The 16060-nt window shown below is 32.8% G+C and overlaps 7 protein-coding genes and 1 non-coding gene across 8 annotated transcripts, besides 2 other annotated features; 5 read left to right on the forward strand and 3 right to left on the reverse strand.

Moving 5' to 3' along the window:
• Window positions 1-229: 229 nt before the first annotated feature.
• TVAGG3_0976880 (uncharacterized protein) lies at window positions 230-2109 on the reverse strand (the record flags this gene model as incomplete). The annotated part of the gene is made up of 1 exon (XM_001317260.1): window positions 232-2109. The coding sequence occupies one exon, from the start codon at window positions 2107-2109 to the stop codon at window positions 232-234; it is 1878 nt and encodes a 625-aa protein (XP_001317295.1).
• Window positions 2110-2821: 712 nt separating this feature from the next.
• TVAGG3_0976890 (major facilitator superfamily transporter) lies at window positions 2822-4054 on the forward strand (the record flags this gene model as incomplete). Its single annotated transcript, XM_001317261.1, has 1 exon — window positions 2822-4054. The coding sequence occupies one exon, from the start codon at window positions 2822-2824 to the stop codon at window positions 4052-4054; it is 1233 nt and encodes a 410-aa protein (XP_001317296.1).
• An 883-nt stretch (window positions 4055-4937) lies between these two features.
• TVAGG3_0976900 (glucose import) lies at window positions 4938-5261 on the forward strand (the record flags this gene model as incomplete). Its single annotated transcript, XM_001317262.1, has 1 exon — window positions 4938-5261. The coding sequence occupies one exon, from the start codon at window positions 4938-4940 to the stop codon at window positions 5259-5261; it is 324 nt and encodes a 107-aa protein (XP_001317297.1).
• Window positions 5262-6186: 925 nt separating this feature from the next.
• Window positions 6187-7219: a mobile genetic element.
• Window positions 7220-7499: 280 nt separating this feature from the next.
• TVAGG3_0976920 (major facilitator superfamily transporter) lies at window positions 7500-8561 on the forward strand (the record flags this gene model as incomplete). Its single annotated transcript, XM_001317263.1, has 1 exon — window positions 7500-8561. One exon carries the CDS (start codon window positions 7500-7502, stop codon window positions 8559-8561), a length of 1062 nt encoding a protein of 353 aa, XP_001317298.1.
• A 538-nt stretch (window positions 8562-9099) lies between these two features.
• Window positions 9100-10857, reverse strand: TVAGG3_0976930 (WD repeat-containing protein 82 family; the record flags this gene model as incomplete). Its single annotated transcript, XM_001317264.1, has 1 exon — window positions 9166-10812. One exon carries the CDS (start codon window positions 10810-10812, stop codon window positions 9166-9168), a length of 1647 nt encoding a protein of 548 aa, XP_001317299.1.
• An 86-nt stretch (window positions 10858-10943) lies between these two features.
• Window positions 10944-10965: a mobile genetic element.
• Window positions 10966-10984: 19 nt separating this feature from the next.
• Window positions 10985-11977, forward strand: TVAGG3_0976950 (uncharacterized protein; the record flags this gene model as incomplete). Its single annotated transcript, XM_001317265.1, has 1 exon — window positions 10985-11977. The coding sequence occupies one exon, from the start codon at window positions 10985-10987 to the stop codon at window positions 11975-11977; it is 993 nt and encodes a 330-aa protein (XP_001317300.1).
• Window positions 11978-12309: 332 nt separating this feature from the next.
• TVAGG3_0976960 lies at window positions 12310-12381 on the forward strand. The gene has a single exon. It is a non-coding gene; the product is annotated as a tRNA-Ala (tRNA).
• Window positions 12382-12572: 191 nt separating this feature from the next.
• Window positions 12573-15648, reverse strand: TVAGG3_0976970 (phosphorelay sensor kinase protein; the record flags this gene model as incomplete). Its single annotated transcript, XM_001317266.1, has 1 exon — window positions 12654-15011. One exon carries the CDS (start codon window positions 15009-15011, stop codon window positions 12654-12656), a length of 2358 nt encoding a protein of 785 aa, XP_001317301.1.
• Between the last annotated feature and the right edge of the window lie 412 nt (window positions 15649-16060).

A 16060-nucleotide genomic window follows, 5' to 3' on the forward strand; every position in this document is an offset into this window, starting at 1 on the left:
TATCATTCAATTTTTGTTGGTATAAAATGGCATATTTATATTAAAATTGGATATTATTGAAGGACAGAGTACGCTTTTGGTATTTGATTATTAGTTTCTTATTTTCATATGTTGCTCAAATAAAAGAAATTTGCACATGAATATCGTATTTGAGAATCATCTTGTCGAATTGCATGCTCATTTCTATGAAAAAGCGTGGTGTAATTAAAATAATAATACATAACAAAATATTTATTTGAAATTAAACAAATCTAATTGGTGATTCCAAGTATTGAGAAGTAATTCTTTGGCAAATACTGTATTCTCACTTCTCCAAACATATGTTTCTGATTGCATAGCCCATATTAAGTCAGTTAAAGTTAGTCTCTCATTGAACAAAGACTTTGTATAGTTATAATCAAAATTATTAAAGTTATAATCATAATAAGTTGGTTTGTAATAGCTATTCTGTTGCTTATTAGCAAGTTTTCTTCTTGAATATTCTATTGATTCTTTCTTCTCGCATATTTTTGTGATGAGATTTGAAATCTCATGTTGTTTCATACATAAACCTTTAGGATTTGGTGCTTTAGAACTTGGAAGTTGTGATAACTCTCTACTCTGCTTAATCTTTCCGCTTATCTTTTTCTGATTAAAACTTAAATCATTGATTTTTTGATAAACATCTTGTATTTGCTGGACAAGACATTTATTCTCACGTTTTATTCTTCTTACTGCACTGTAAAGTACGTCTGTTTTCGTTTCAGGTTCAGGATTTCGAGATGAAACTAAAGAAATGAAGTTTCTGTTCAATCTTTGTTCCTCAATTTCAGCTCCTTTTATCCTATTCGTTAATGCATCGAGAGTATCTTGCAAAGCAACAACACGCGCTGTTTGTGAATCTTCACGAGATTCGTTTACAAGGCGAAGTCTTTGTAGTTCTATCTCATTTGTTGCAATCTGGTCCATGTTAGCACGGCAACATTCGATTTTGACGTCAGTTGACCTTAATCTTTGTGCAATTCGTGATTCCATGTTTGCCATTTCATCAAGGGACATTTGGGCTTGGCGAATTGAATTGTTTACATCAAAGAGAGCAGTTTTTATCTCCGAAATTGTTGCAACTTTGATAGATCTGATTTTTACAACATTATCTAGAAATCTGTTGTGATCTTCTTTGATTTTATCTATTTGGGAATTGATATTCTTGATATTAGCTCTCAATGCATCTGAATTTGCCTTCTCTCGAAGGATATTTGATCTCATTATTTTTTCATCTGAATTTTTCTCAGATATTGATTTAATTATACCTGTCATTGAATCTTTAATCGACTTGATTTGGTTCTGCAAAGATATTCTTTGTGTTTTTGGATCAAATTCGTTTTCATTTTTCTTATTAATCGAATTTGTAAGTGAGTTTACATTTTCTTGATATTTATTGATTAAATTATTACGTTTTTCTTTTAGATTTTCTATTTTATAAGAGAGTTTTGTATTTTCTGCTGTATTTTGAGCATCTTTTAATTTAAAATCAGATAAAGTAGCTTGTACTTGTGAAATTTCAAGTTCTAGGTCAGATATCTTTTTCTTATTTTCGCTTATTTCTATTATTGCGTGTTGTTGCATATCTTCAAATTCTTGATGTTCTTCGCTTGCTTTTGTAATGCTTTTCGAATGTTCTGTGCCTGTCTTTGATACGTTATTCACATTTTGTGTTAATTCTACTATGTTTTGATCAAAATCTTTCTTTTGTTTTTCAATAAATTTTAAATTAAGTGTAATTTCTTGTTGTCTATTCATAAGTTTGTTTAATATCTCTTCTAGTTCATTAATTTGATTATCAAGCTCTGTATTTGCATGGTTATTTTCAGAATAAAATTTATCTTGCTCCTTTCTCAAATTACTCTGCTTTAAAAGAGCCTTATCTGCATATTCAGCGAGTCTTTTCTCCCACTCATCGACTCTTTTATACATTTGATTAATTGATTCTGCAGTAATTTGAATATTCGCTTCTCTTGCATTTACATTTTGTGTAGTTTCACGTAGTGCAGTTCGTGAACTTTTAATTGCTTCTTTAATTTCACGATCGTCATTATTAAGTTTTGGCGGGGAGCCGAAAATATCATTCATAAAAATTTCCCTAAACGTGCGAGAATTTTATATCCATATCATTTCAGATGGAACATTTAAGTGAAACGCTTGCATGATAGAGAGACAGAAGAAATATTTTTTCTCGATTCTTTTAAATTCTTCAATATTATTCAGAATCAAAAAAAAAATTAGACTATCCAATCCATCTAAAGAAATATTCAAAATCTCTTGCATATGTAATGTATAGTCATAGTAATTTCAATGATTGATATATATCATTAAAAAAATATATCAATATTGGGTAATATTGCATATCACAAACTATTATTGAAAGTTCACCACAGCTTGAGTAAAAGTGATCTGTATGATAACTCCACAGAAAAATGTATTTCATGAAAGAAAAAATTATCATTTGGTAATTCAATATATATTGAAATTTATGAGTTTATGCTTCAATGTTCATTAATAACATATTAAGCATCAGAGTTCTGCTACGGTGGAAATTGGCCTGTCGTTTTTTTGAAGGCCATCCAACCAAACAACCAAATCGATGAAAATGATGAGAAATCGGCATTCAAGATTAAGTTAGTTGTAAGTATATTTCTTTCAAAGACCGAGGTTCCAATATATTGAATATTGAGTCATCAACAAAAGGTATTCAAAGGGTTACCGATCTATAAACTATTGAAATTTTTCAATTTTTATTCAAATAATTTCAATGATTATAATTTCATAAAGATTTAAAGTTTGAATGTCTTCTTTCTTTAGAAAAGAGTTGCTTTATGCATCTATTGTATGCCTAATGCCTTTAGGATTTGGATTTCTCATTGCATATCCTTCTCCAGCAGCTGAATATATTCGAAAAAATTGGAGTAAAACACCTGATCAATGGAAATTATTTGTTGCAATAACACTATTGACTGCAGCAATCGGTCCATATATTCCATCTTTATTGTTTAAGGTAGGTTTAGGAAGAAGATTAGTTACATCAATTGTTAATATTATAAGTATCATTTTGTGGTTAATTCTCAGTTTCATGACAGAAAAATTGTTTTGGATGGGTTTTGTTATCCGAATTCTTCAAGGTCTCATGCTTGGCGCAATGTCATCAATTGGTCCTCTTTTATTACTTGAAGTTTCACCATTGGATCAAACAGGCATTTATGGTACATTCAATCAAACTTTTGTTGTTATTGGAGCGATTATTAACTTCCTTATTGGTGAATATTTTCCTCCATATGCAATGTGCATTACATCAATAATTGGTCATGTTCTTCAACTCTTTTTAATATGGATTATCCCTGTCACAGCATTTAAAGAACAAAAGCAAGAAGAGAAAAATAAAATTTCTGAATCAATTTTCCAAAAGAAGTATGCTTGGTTGCTTTTCGTTCTAATATTGATTATGATCATTCAGCAGTTTTCAGGCATAAATGCAATTATTGCTGATTTATCTGGTATCTTTGCTAGAGCAAATATCAAAAATCTTCGACTAGGAGATCAATCAGCAATTGCTACAACTGCACAACTATTTGCATGTTTTTGTTCCGGTCCATTGGTTAAATGTCTAGGAAGGAAGGCGATGTGGACTATATCCTGTTTGTTGTGTGCTTCTTCTCTCATTTGTTTCGGTTTCAATTCGAAATTTAATTGGACAAATATTCTTCCTGTGATTTTGATTTTCTTATATCAATTTGGATTTGGATTAGGACTTGCTCCTTTACCTTGGTTTTCTTCTGTTGAGATGTTTCCTATTGAAGTACGACCTATGGTTTCATCAATCAATGGAATGGTTTCTTGGGTATTTTCCTTTGTTATTGTATATGCGTCACCTGCAATGCAGGACTCTAAAATGGGAGAGTTTGGTCTATTTCTATTCTATGGAATAACAACATTATTAGGAACTGTCTTTGGATATTTCTTTATTGTTGAACCTGCTAATAATGTGTTAGACAACTCTGATGATCCTATGAGTGAACTCTAAACTATATTAGAATGTTAATTGAATAAATATCTGAATATCGAATGTTTTAAAGGTCAATTTTGCGAAGACTATCTAATAAGAAGACTAAAAGCAAGATTCATTAAGAGTTAGATTTGACTGTAAGCTTTGAGAATTCCAAGTGCATGGCTAAATCATTCAAAAGTTATGTCACAAATTTCCAAATAAGATGAAATTGAATTAGCACACTTTGAGCTAATGGATGTTGGTATTCTGATGTCCAAGAATATAAGCTATTAAAATGTTTATGTGATACGAATTGTTCACAAAATTGAGATGGAAATGGCTAGAGTATGTGATATTAAAGAGCAATACTTAAGCAAGTATATAATGAAATATAGAATGAATGATGAAAAGTTCAAATTTGTCAACATAAACGTTTTCATTCAGATTTCAATGCAAAGCGGAATTTGATAACTTTTGAGAATGAGTCAATAAAAGAGCAATTGTTTTCGCAGTATTGTAATGCATTATTGGAGTCCGATTTTATGAAAATATGTTGAGGCTAAATTGTAAGCTTTTGAATTCCCGACTAGTTTCATAAACATCATAATCAAGAATGAGCTTCTTCTTCAGAACGGAGCTTTATTATGCTGCGATTGTTTGCATTACTCCATTTTGCATTGGTCTAATTATTGGCTATCCATCTCCTGCAGCTGCTTACTTTAAACAGCACTGGAATGGATTTCCAAGTCAATGGAAGTTGTTTGTAGCAATTACACAGTTGACAGCAGCGATTTGACCGTATATTCCATCACTACTCTTTAAGCTTGGTTTAAGTAGAAGGTTGGTTTCTTCTATAGTCAATATTTCAAGCATTATTTTATGGGTCATTCTTATCTTCATGACCGAAAAATTGTTTTGGATGGGCTTCGTTATCCGAATTCTTCAAGGTTTCATGCTTGGTACTATGTCATCTATTAGCCCTCTTTTATTACTTGAAGTTGCTCCAATTGAACAAACTGGTTTATATGGAATTTTCAATCAAATTTGTATTGTGATTGGAAATATTGTCAACTTCATAATTGGTGAATATCAAAAGCCATATGTAATGTGCATTTTCTCAGCTGTAGTTCATGCATTGCAGCTTTGTTTAATTTGGTTAATTCTTGCTTATACTTTCAAAGAACATAAAAATGATCAAGATGATCAACCAAAGGAATCAATATTCCAGAAGCAATATATATGACCCTTGATTGTGCTCATGATTATAATGTTTACCCAGCAATTTTTCGGAATTAATGCAATTATTGCAGATTTAGCTGGAATTTTTGCCAAAGCAGATATCAAAGGTCAAAGACCCGTATACAGTCTGTTTTCGCTACACTTGCCCAACTTATTGCTTGTTTCGTTTCTGGAGGTTTAATCAAAACTTTAGGAAGGAAAGCAATGTGGACAATATCAGGATTAACATGTGCTCCATCTTTGATATGCTTTGGGTTCAACTCAAAGTACAATTGGGCTCATGCTCTTCCTGTAATTTTAATTTTCTTGTACCAATTTGGTTTCGGACTTGGACTTTTACCGATGCCATGGTATTCTTCTCCTGAAATGTTCCCACTCTCAGTTCGTCCAATGGCTTCTTCGATTAACGGAATGGCATCTTGTTTCTTTTCCTTCATTATTATTTATGCATCTCCTGCAATTCAGGAATCAAAAATAGGAGAACTGGGATAATACTTGTTTTACGGAATCATTTCCTTGGTTGGAACTACTTTCGGCTTCTGATTTATAATAGAACCTGTTGATGAAGAGACATTAGATAACAAATCTGATGACATGTAAAGCAATTTCACTTATGATATAGTTTTTCATTAATATAAATAAAGAGTTAGTAAATATTCTTATCACGCTAGATGTAAAGACAAGGAAATTAATCAATTGAAATCTCGTTAAATATTTTCTGACGAAATAATGAGCGTGATCAAATAGATAGTCCTCAACAAATAGTTTATTGTATAAAAGTGAAGAACCATTTGTCAAAGGCTAAATTTCTGAGGTATAAAATCAGATATTTTGATTCAATTTTTTGGTATGATTTTTCCTGATAAATAATGATGCTCTCCTGATAAAAACAGTGTCGTAGTTTTTACAAATTGAGACATTTACGTTAAGGGTGCACCCGTATGTACGTTTATTTGAGAGGAGGATTACCCTCTCAATTTTGAGGGATTCGTTAGTTTATTTTCTCGATGAATATGCAATAAAATTTGATTTTTACCTTATCAATATACTTCATATAATATACACATGTTCATGTAAAAACTTTTTTCCAAAATCCTCAGGAATTAAGGGATTTTTGAATTTTAAGAATTTTTTTCGAATTTTTTCGAAAAAAAAAATATTTTCAGAACAGCCTTAACGGCTAAGATTTAGGAACAATGTTAAGTATCAAAAAGAAAGGAGGTCTGATATAGACAACATATATCGTTGAAGGTTGAAAAAATCTCTAATATTTGAGCCCAAAATTTCAAATTTTAATTTTTTGAAAAAAGAGGCCACCCGTATGTACGTTTATTTGAGAGGAGGATTATATTTTTGAAAGGGTGAAACATTATGAATATGTTAATTATATAATAATATGTATTATTATAAAAAAGAAAAAATAAAGCACGTGAAAATTTTTCTTTCTTGATTTTTTACAAAATCTACTTAGAATTATGCAAAATATGACTAAATAATTAAAATTTCAAGTTAAATTTTAATTTTGATAAATAATTTAAATTTCAAAATATCAAGTTCAGTTCGACTATGTATGTAGTAATTCCTCAATAAAGTGCCAAACCTATTAAAATATATGAACATTTTCAAAATTTTAATGTTTTTATTTAAAAATTTGTTGGAATATGAGCTTCAAACAATTATTATGTAAATAAAAATAATTAAATATATGTATTTATTCGTATTACAACCGTAGTAAGTCGATTCTTCCTTTCTTCTACTGAGTTTTGAATTTGATTTCGAATTGTAAAGAGATTCAAAGGGAAAATACTAGCGGATAAAAACTACCTCCATGAAAGGGTCATAATGGAGTCAAGTTGTATTTTTTGATATTTTTTGCTTTTCGAGCCTAAATAGGTAGCCAAGATAATGCCTAAAAATAAGGTTCTAAATTCTGAAGTTTACATGATCCTCTCGTGTGCACCCTTAAAATTGAATTTTGACGTCAAAATTGTCAAATTTCGAAAATAAATTGAAATTGAATTTTTTGTGAAGAAGAATTCATTTCGAAATCAACCAGCTTGTGCTCTCATGGGAAATTATTTTAGAATAGAACTTGTGTATGCTGGAATCATCTGTTTACTACATATAGGCTTTGGACTTGTTATTGGCTATCCTTCGCCAGCAACTATATATAAAAAGGAATTGGAGCAAGATTCCTGAGCATTGGGGATTGTTTGTAGCAATTACTCAGCTTACCGCAGCAATGGGTCCATACATTCCCGCTATATTGTTCAAATTCGGACTTGGGAGAAGACCTGTTACAGCACTCATTGACATTGCAAGTGCAATTCTATGGGTTGTACTCATTTTCATGACAGAAAAACTCTTTTGGTTGGGTTTCGTCGTACGTGTTTTACAAGGTTTCGTACTTGGTGCTATGGCAGGTATTGGTCCACTTCTACTCCTTGAAATTAGTCCAATTGATCAAACAGGCTTATATGGCACATTCAATCAGATATTTGCTGTAATTGGAGCAATTTTCATGTTCTTGATCGGAGAATATCAAAAGCCATACGTCATGTGCATCTTTTCAGTATGTGTACATGTGTTACAACTCTTCCTAATTTGGGTAATCCCTGCTGAAGCATTCAAAGAACGTAAAGTTGAACAAGATGATAAACCAAAGGAGTCAATATGCCAGAAGAAGTATATATGGCCTTTCATTATACTTTTTGTACTAATGCTCTGTCAGCAATTTTCCGGAATCAATGCGATTGTATCTGATTTGGCCGGAATTTTTGAGAGAGCAGGTATTAAAGGCATAAGACCTGGTGTGCAAGCTGTCATTGCTACATTAGCCCAGATTTTGGCTTGCTGCGTTTCTGGAGTTTTAATCAAAACTTTAGGAAGGAGAGCGATGTTTACAATATCAGGCATTATGTGTGCAGCTACATTGATAACATTTGGTTGCAACAATAAGTTCAATTGGAACGATGTTCTTCCGGTCATTTTAATTTTCTTGTATGGATTTGCTTATGGACTTGGACTTGGCCCTATACCATGGTACTCATCTCCTGAAATGTTTGATCCTTCAATCAGACCAATCGCTGCTTCCATCAACGGCATGGCTTCTCGAATCTTTTGTTTCGTTATTGTTTATATTTCTCCTGCAATTCAAAAGTCTAAGATTGGAATGCCTGGTTTGATGATCTTTTACGGAATAATTTCCTTCCTTGGAGGTATATTCGGCTTCTTCTTCGTAAGAGAGCCTGTTGTACCAACAGATATATCAGAAGATCCCAAGTCTGATTATGATTCAATATAACATATCTATCTATTGTTATTGTTATTATTAAAACAAGCCAATTTATCAATATATTTCCCTTTGGTTCAAGATTATTTATTAATTTCTAGTTCTAAATCCAATTGAGGTTCGTTGAGAATACTATATGCATGTATTAGCTTGAGATCTTATAATTCTATTTTCTAAAGGAAAGCAAACTAATTCCCTTGTGACATTTGTTCAGCTTGTCATGATCAATATCTGACAGATTTTCATTATATAGCAATACATTAAAAATAATTGTAGTTTTGAAGCATGTGCTACTTCTATAAAAATTACAAAATTTAAAAATTCAGTATTGAAATCATGAGAGCATATTCAAAACCAATTTCTGAAGTCTGTTATATGGTAAACAATGATTTTTCAATAACTCAAAATAAATAATAACAAATTTAGTGAAATTCAAAGTCTTTATAATAAATAAAAGGTAACATAAGATAATACGTATAGATCAGTTTAACTTTTATCTATACAAAAAAAATAAAAAAAGAATAATTTCTAAATTAACATTATAATTTAGTCTCTCTACAAAAAATAACTCTATTAATGCAAGTAAAAACAAGGAAAATCAATAACAATAATAATTTCAATCGCCAAGGAAAGGATTGTACCTGACAATCGCGTATTTGCTGCTCTGCATGTCATCGTTTATGAAGAGCGTGGAATCAGCAATTCCATCCTTTGAAGCAATACCAAATACTTGGAGTTCATCGGAATTTTCATTATAAAAAGGTGACAAAGCATTGTATTCATCAGAAATTACTCCCAGAGCTGCAGAAGAGTTTCTGATATCATACGCGCATATGCTTTGGTCTGCAGTTGATACCAATGCGTAATGTTCCGTTAGACAAATTCCGTTTATTGACTTGAAATTAGTTAATAAACTCAATGTCGGAGTTGGGGTACGAATATCCCACAGTTTGCAGCTCTTATCTTCACTAGCGGTCATCATAATGTCGTTGTATGACTTAATGAAGACGATCGGCTCAGTATGTCCGATGAAATATCTGATAACTTTTATGTCAACGGAGAAAAGTCGTAATGAAGGGCTTTGAGAGAAAGAAGTAACAATGCCTTTCGATAGATCGCATGAAAGAACGTGAATCGCGGAGATTCCCCACTTAGGATCTGCATTTGTTTCAAAACTCTCAAAAGTGCCATCGTTTTTGACCAAAAACAACGATGGAGACACAGCGAACCCACAAATCGCTGATGAGTCGGATGCCATGGCCAGAGAAGCAAGTCCGGAAGAAGATGGCATTAAAGTGATTTCTTTCGAGACTTCGTTCTTATCGAAGTCCGCAATAATGACAGAATCACATGACATTGCAAACGCGTATCTTTTGTTGCCAACAAGGTTCTCAAGATGACTACGAATTCCTAATTTGAGCATTTGCCACTTTTCTCCATTATTTGTGTAGCTAATGACTCTATCAGGAGATACAGTATCTGCATGTATGTACATGGTAATGTCATGACCAATATATGACGTATCAAAATTTCGAATTGTTGTAACTTGATGGGCACGAGGCTGCCAAACAGCTGATGCTGTTTCATGGAATGATGCATCTGGTTTTTTAGGGAATTTGACGGTTTTAAACATACGAACGTTGTCAAATGAATTTGAAACGTAGTTTTGATGCATTTGTTGGCAAATTGTATCGAAATTATTTGATGCTTGCATCATTTCAGAAAGAGAATCATTAACGTGGGCTAAAGAGTTCTCTAATTTTGTCATGAATTCTGTATTTGTAACCATCTGTGGTGCTGGTTTTTCAAGCCAGGTCGACTTCTTTGGCATAGCTGGTAGTGAAACTGAAGGCTGAGATGGAGGCACCTGTATCTGATTTTGTGGCATCTGGATTGGAACAGGATTTTGTGGAATTGGAGCTGGCGGTATGATCGGTTTTGGCTGGACATGTTGAATAAAATGAACCGCAGGTTGCATTATAGGTTGTTGTATAGGAACCGGCGGTGGAGCAATTGGTTCTTTAGGTGTGTTGTTTGTTTTGTCATTAAGAAAAAAAATTGCCTTATTATTATTGAACCAGAGTCTAACTGCACGCTTTGTCCAGTGCCCGGAGAATTTTTGAAGCTTTGCAGAAATCTCTGTTGCAAATGAGCTCCTTTCTGGGCTTCTTTCGGCATAGCCAAAATACTGGGCAATACCTCCGGTCAAAATATCAAGCTCTTGTTCAGTAGGGTAATATCTTTTAGATTCATTGCCCTCCATTCAATAATAAAAAAATATTGAAATTTTGTCAAATTGCAATTGGATTCTAAATGTCCTGCTGATAATAATTATAATATTTTTAAGGTTAAGATTTTACTCTGAATTTAATGAAAGGTGACAAAATTTACATTCAAATTTTAGCTAAAAGTGACATCTGGGTAACAGATATTGGATGGATGAATCAACAAATGTAAAGACCCCACCATCCAAAAAAGTTAAGATACGGCATACTAATAAGAGTAAGAAGAGTCTTCCAGAAACGAAAGTTGAATTTTCCCCGGAATTATTATCGACAAGCAAAGAACCGCCTAAAACACCAAAAACTGGAAAGAAGAAGCTTTGCACACCGAAGAAGATTGGTACTGATGATCCCAATCTTGATAAAGTACTCTTATTAGAACCAGCTCCATTATTAGTTGGCCAAATCGATGAACCAATAAAGAAAAAGTTAAAACTAAAGCCCAAAAAGGATTCTTCAAAAGATAAAAGTCAATTATTACCTACAAAGCGAAAGGTTACAAAACGATCAAAGCAAAAGGATAAAGAAGAACCAGTACAAGATACCAAGAAGAAAACAAAGCGTAGGGCTAAACGTAAGTTATCGCATAAACGTTCAACAGAAAGCCAAAGACCACAAATTATAATTAATGATGAAAAAGATGAAGATTTCTTGTTCGGACCTGACTTTTCAGCCAACAGATTACAAGATGCCAAATCAGTTATGCATATACATAAAGACAAACTTAATATCTCTGATTCTAAATCTGTAAAAGCACCAAAGAAGCATAAATCTAAAGGATCCGATCCACATATGCCAAATATTAATCCAGAAGCCCAAGAAGTCTTCAAAATGATTACAAAAAACTTAACTCCTGTTGTTTCATCTCAACCGATTATAGGAGTAGAAAAGCCAATTCCCCTACAAACGATAATGGATGACATAACAATTGATGAATCTAAAAATGCTTTTTCATCTCATAAGTCGAGAAGTAAGAGATTACATAAGAAACTCAGTTATGGAACAAGTGGAACCGTTAAGCCCGTCGAAGGATGGTTACCTTTTGGCATAGGAATCATTCAACCACCAGATGATGTCGAAATAGAGAAAAACGCAACACGAGACTACGATATTAGGAAACTTGTCCATGATATTAAGCATAACTAGATATATATTTATGAATTCAAACCATTTTTATGTTTGAATTTTTACTCAAATTTGTATTTGTATATTACATATTAGTATATAAATAAAGAAATTTGTTTTGATGTTCATGTGTAAATAAAATAGATATGTTTTTCGAGAGTTTACTGTCATTTGTATCAAGAATTCTGAAGAAGATATAAAATTGGACTTTCGGAGTTAGAATATATCTTGATTAGATCCTTATGAGCTAGTTTGAGCGAATGTATTTGATTTTTAATATTTCTTGTTATTTCCTTGTTTTGGATAGTGTGTGATATACTAAAATACCAATAATTTTGATTGTTTAATGTGAAGGGGGTGTGGCTCAGTGGTAGAGTGCGACTTTAGCATAGTTGAGGCCGGGGGTTCGATTCCCCCCATCTCCATTTTTGCTTTTATTTTTCTTCTTTCTACCTGAATCGTGTGCTTATTATTCATTTTATCCACTTTTGAGATAAAATTTTTGCAGTGTTTCTATTAGGAATTTAAATATTGGTGATTAGATGTTCTGAATTTTTAAAATGATAAAAATCAAAATTCAAATTTACAAAATATATCATAACAGATAACTAAATTAATCGATTTTTAATGATAACAATTAAAATTAAATAAAACAAACAAAAAAATCATACAATTATAATTATAACAAATAAAATTTTCATTTCAATCCTCTGCAAGCTTCTTCCAAGTCACGAGCAGCATGTATTACCTCATCAACATTACTAATCTGTTCATTAGACAGCTTAGATCTATCAACTTTTTCGAAGATCTGTTTAATTTCCGAAATTGCTTTTACAGTTTCTTCGACATCAGTCTTTCCATTGACCAATCTATTGCATGGCGAACTGTATACCTTTGTCACATCCACCAGCAAACCAGTTACAACGTGAGGAGCAGTAGTTCTTCCTCTAAATGCGAAATACCTTCCATCTTGTATTTGCAAATCGATTTCGAACGCGTGGCCCAAATCCATTGCATTTCTCATGCGTGTTGTGAACATAATCTTCGTGTTTTCATCATCCAGCTCGTTATCAACGAATCCCCAGTTCAATGTCAACAGTTTTGATTCGCCAATAATTAGTTTGTTTTGTGCAGTTTTGTCGTAAGAATCATTGAATCTCCAAACAGCGACTTGACCAACTTTGATGAGGAAAGACTTTAATTGGCATTGTTCGTGAACTCTTTGATATGTTTCTCTGTATTCTTCCAAATCAAAGAAAGCGCAAATCAAAGAAGAACCGTATTTAGCAACAGACAATCTTCCTTTTCTCAATATTGATCCTGGTCTTAGTATTTGAACAACTGCTGAATACGATGATATAACTCCATCTCTTACATCTTGTATTCTTTGTTCAATTTCGGGTGATGGATCTCTAAAGAACTTAGGGAAATAAGAGAAAGGAGTGTCTTTGTCAATACTCAGCGCGTCCCAAATTGTCGGCATTTCGAAAACAGAAACAACTTGGTCTGTCTCGATAACAACGCCCCAGATGGTGACAGTCGAAGGAGGATTGGAGAGAGCACGAAGAGGAATGGGAGGAATCAACGTGGAAAGGAAATCTCCTGCATCAAAAATAAATCCAATATCATGATTTCCGTAAACAATGAACCAATGGGCGAAACCATGGGAATCAATAAGCCGGATCGAACAATTGTCCGGTTTGTACTCGAACATGAAATTCTTGGACCTTTCTGGGTCAATTGAACTACTTAATAAAGTTTCAGGTATAAAGTAGCGCTGTTCTGAGCCATTAAGGTCCATAATGGATTGTACGCTATTGGCAATGAAATCTGAGCCATTGTGGGCTGGCATTTCCTTTCCAATTGCAAGTAATTTTTCGCGATCGTTTATGTGGACATGTTCTATGAATGGTTTGTCAGAGGATAAACCGTACTTCTTGAGAAACTCCTCGCCATCGAATAATTTTGGTGTTTCGCTGAGATCTAGTTTTGCATAATTTAATTGTCCGGAGAAAGCGTAAGTTGCGTTTAAGCCAGCGCTTACATCAGTGATCTGGCGATTTATTGGTTCGGTATTTTCTGCCAAAATGTTGATGGTTGCGCCATCATTTGAAGTAAACGTGTAAGCGACCTTGTTCTTGCCATGCCAGATGTTTAGTTCGCCTGGTTTTGATGTACTTGCGATTTCTCGAGCTTCTTGTTGAGTTAAAATTTCTGCGAAATCTGGAGAATTTTTCTCAAGACGTCCCTCGAGCTTGTAGTACTTGTAGATAGAGAAAACCTTCGACTTTGTCAGCATATCGATGAGACTTGTGTATTTCTGAGACGTTCTATGCAAAAGAGAGAGTTGATAAACAAATGTAGTACAAAGAGCGACAATTGGAAGTCCTACTTGTGAGAAATGCTCCATAAGAGGATTACTAAAGCAAAATACGATATGTAATTGCGTATCTGTTGAATTTGTCGAAGTTCTAAAAATTGATTTAATTCCTTCGATTTCGTTTGTTTCAAAGAACATGGAATTACTGTTTTTGTGTAGTACTGATCGTAATAAGTCGATATTGATGAGTGGCTCGTTGTTTATTGTGTGACATAAGAAAAGATTTTCGTATTTGTCCAAAAAGAAGGCCTGGTTAGCTCCAAGCATTGGCATGTATTTGTCGAGAATGATTTTGACGTTTTCCTCTGAAAATGGTGATGTTGTGATGAAATTATAACAATCTAAAAATATTGAAGTAATTATTGAGAATAAATGAGAGAGAGGATTCATAGGAGTGATGACACCAACAGGTAGTTCATAATAACCGCGTTGGCCTGTTGAAAGTTCGATTTTTATTCTTACGGGTCGAAATTCACGAAAAGTCTTCAAATGGACTTCAGAACTTTGTAATACAGACTGATCTGTTGATTCTAGATTCACTTCTATTGGAAGTTTCTCATCGCTTGGTAAAGAAAATTTTTCTTTCATTAAAATATTCATTACGCGTTCTGTTTTTGAATCTAATTTGAATGTAATGCATAAGTCGAAATTATAACTTGAAATACTACGTTCCATGCGAATAATTGAAACTTGTGAAGAATTTGTTTGAATTACGCGAGCTGTATCGTTTTTAATTATATCGACGCAATATGTATTCTTTCCTTCAAGAGATCCGACAATTGGTTTCAAATTCTTATCGCAGATATAAACATTATCTGGTAATTTTCGAATTGAGAAGAATTTATAGGCAAGAAATCCTATGATTAAGAATACAAATATTGTTATGATGGTGTCCTAGTTGAAATGAACTGGATATCTTATCTTGCAAGTGCCATAAGAATCAATACAGCTCAAATACGAATAAACATCGTAATTGACAGAAAAATTCTTAAGTATAGCAAATTTGGACTCGTTCAATGGTAAAAAGTGATAGTCAGGATGTTGAAATGATTTGTTTGTAATTAAATACGAAGTTTTCAAGCTTCCAAGTGTATACTTAAATCCATTATCGTCCAAAAATGAAGATATCTGAGCCGCTCCTTGAATAGTTGGATCTATACTGATGATATCATCATCGGAATTTGTTTTCCGGAAAATCGCGACATTTTCCAATGGTTGTTCAATTGAGCAGCAATAAATGACTGTCTTTTTTTGCTGGAGCTAAGCCTGACTCTAGAATAAGTGGCTTGCAAAAAAGCAAAAACGACAGAAGCATTCACAATTGTAAAAAATTTCAATCAAAAAAATGTTGCACCAATTTTTTGATTAAAAAAATGAATGATAATTCATAATAAATAATTATGTATCAACATTCCTATCGTTCATCGTAAATTCGGACCAAAGAATTTTGAATATCTCTGATGTCATTCTAGTATAGCTATCACACTGGATGTAGTTTAAAGGGATTTGAAAGATTCGATGAAATAGATTTCGATCAATTTTGAAGGAAACTCATTGTTTCATGCTTAATATGGCCATATATAGCTATTTTAGGATGTTTGTTTCTTCCAAGAAAATTTCGGAAATGAAAACTTCATTAGCAAGAATAAGAAAATTCTCCTGATTTTTTTGTTTTTCAAATTTTTTTGGAAATTTTTCATTTGACTTTTGAAATTTTAAAACGA

The sequence above is a fragment of the Trichomonas vaginalis genome, chromosome I (assembly GCF_026262505.1).
Source record: "Trichomonas vaginalis G3 chromosome I, whole genome shotgun sequence".
Taxonomy (NCBI): Eukaryota; Parabasalia; order Trichomonadida; family Trichomonadidae; genus Trichomonas; species Trichomonas vaginalis.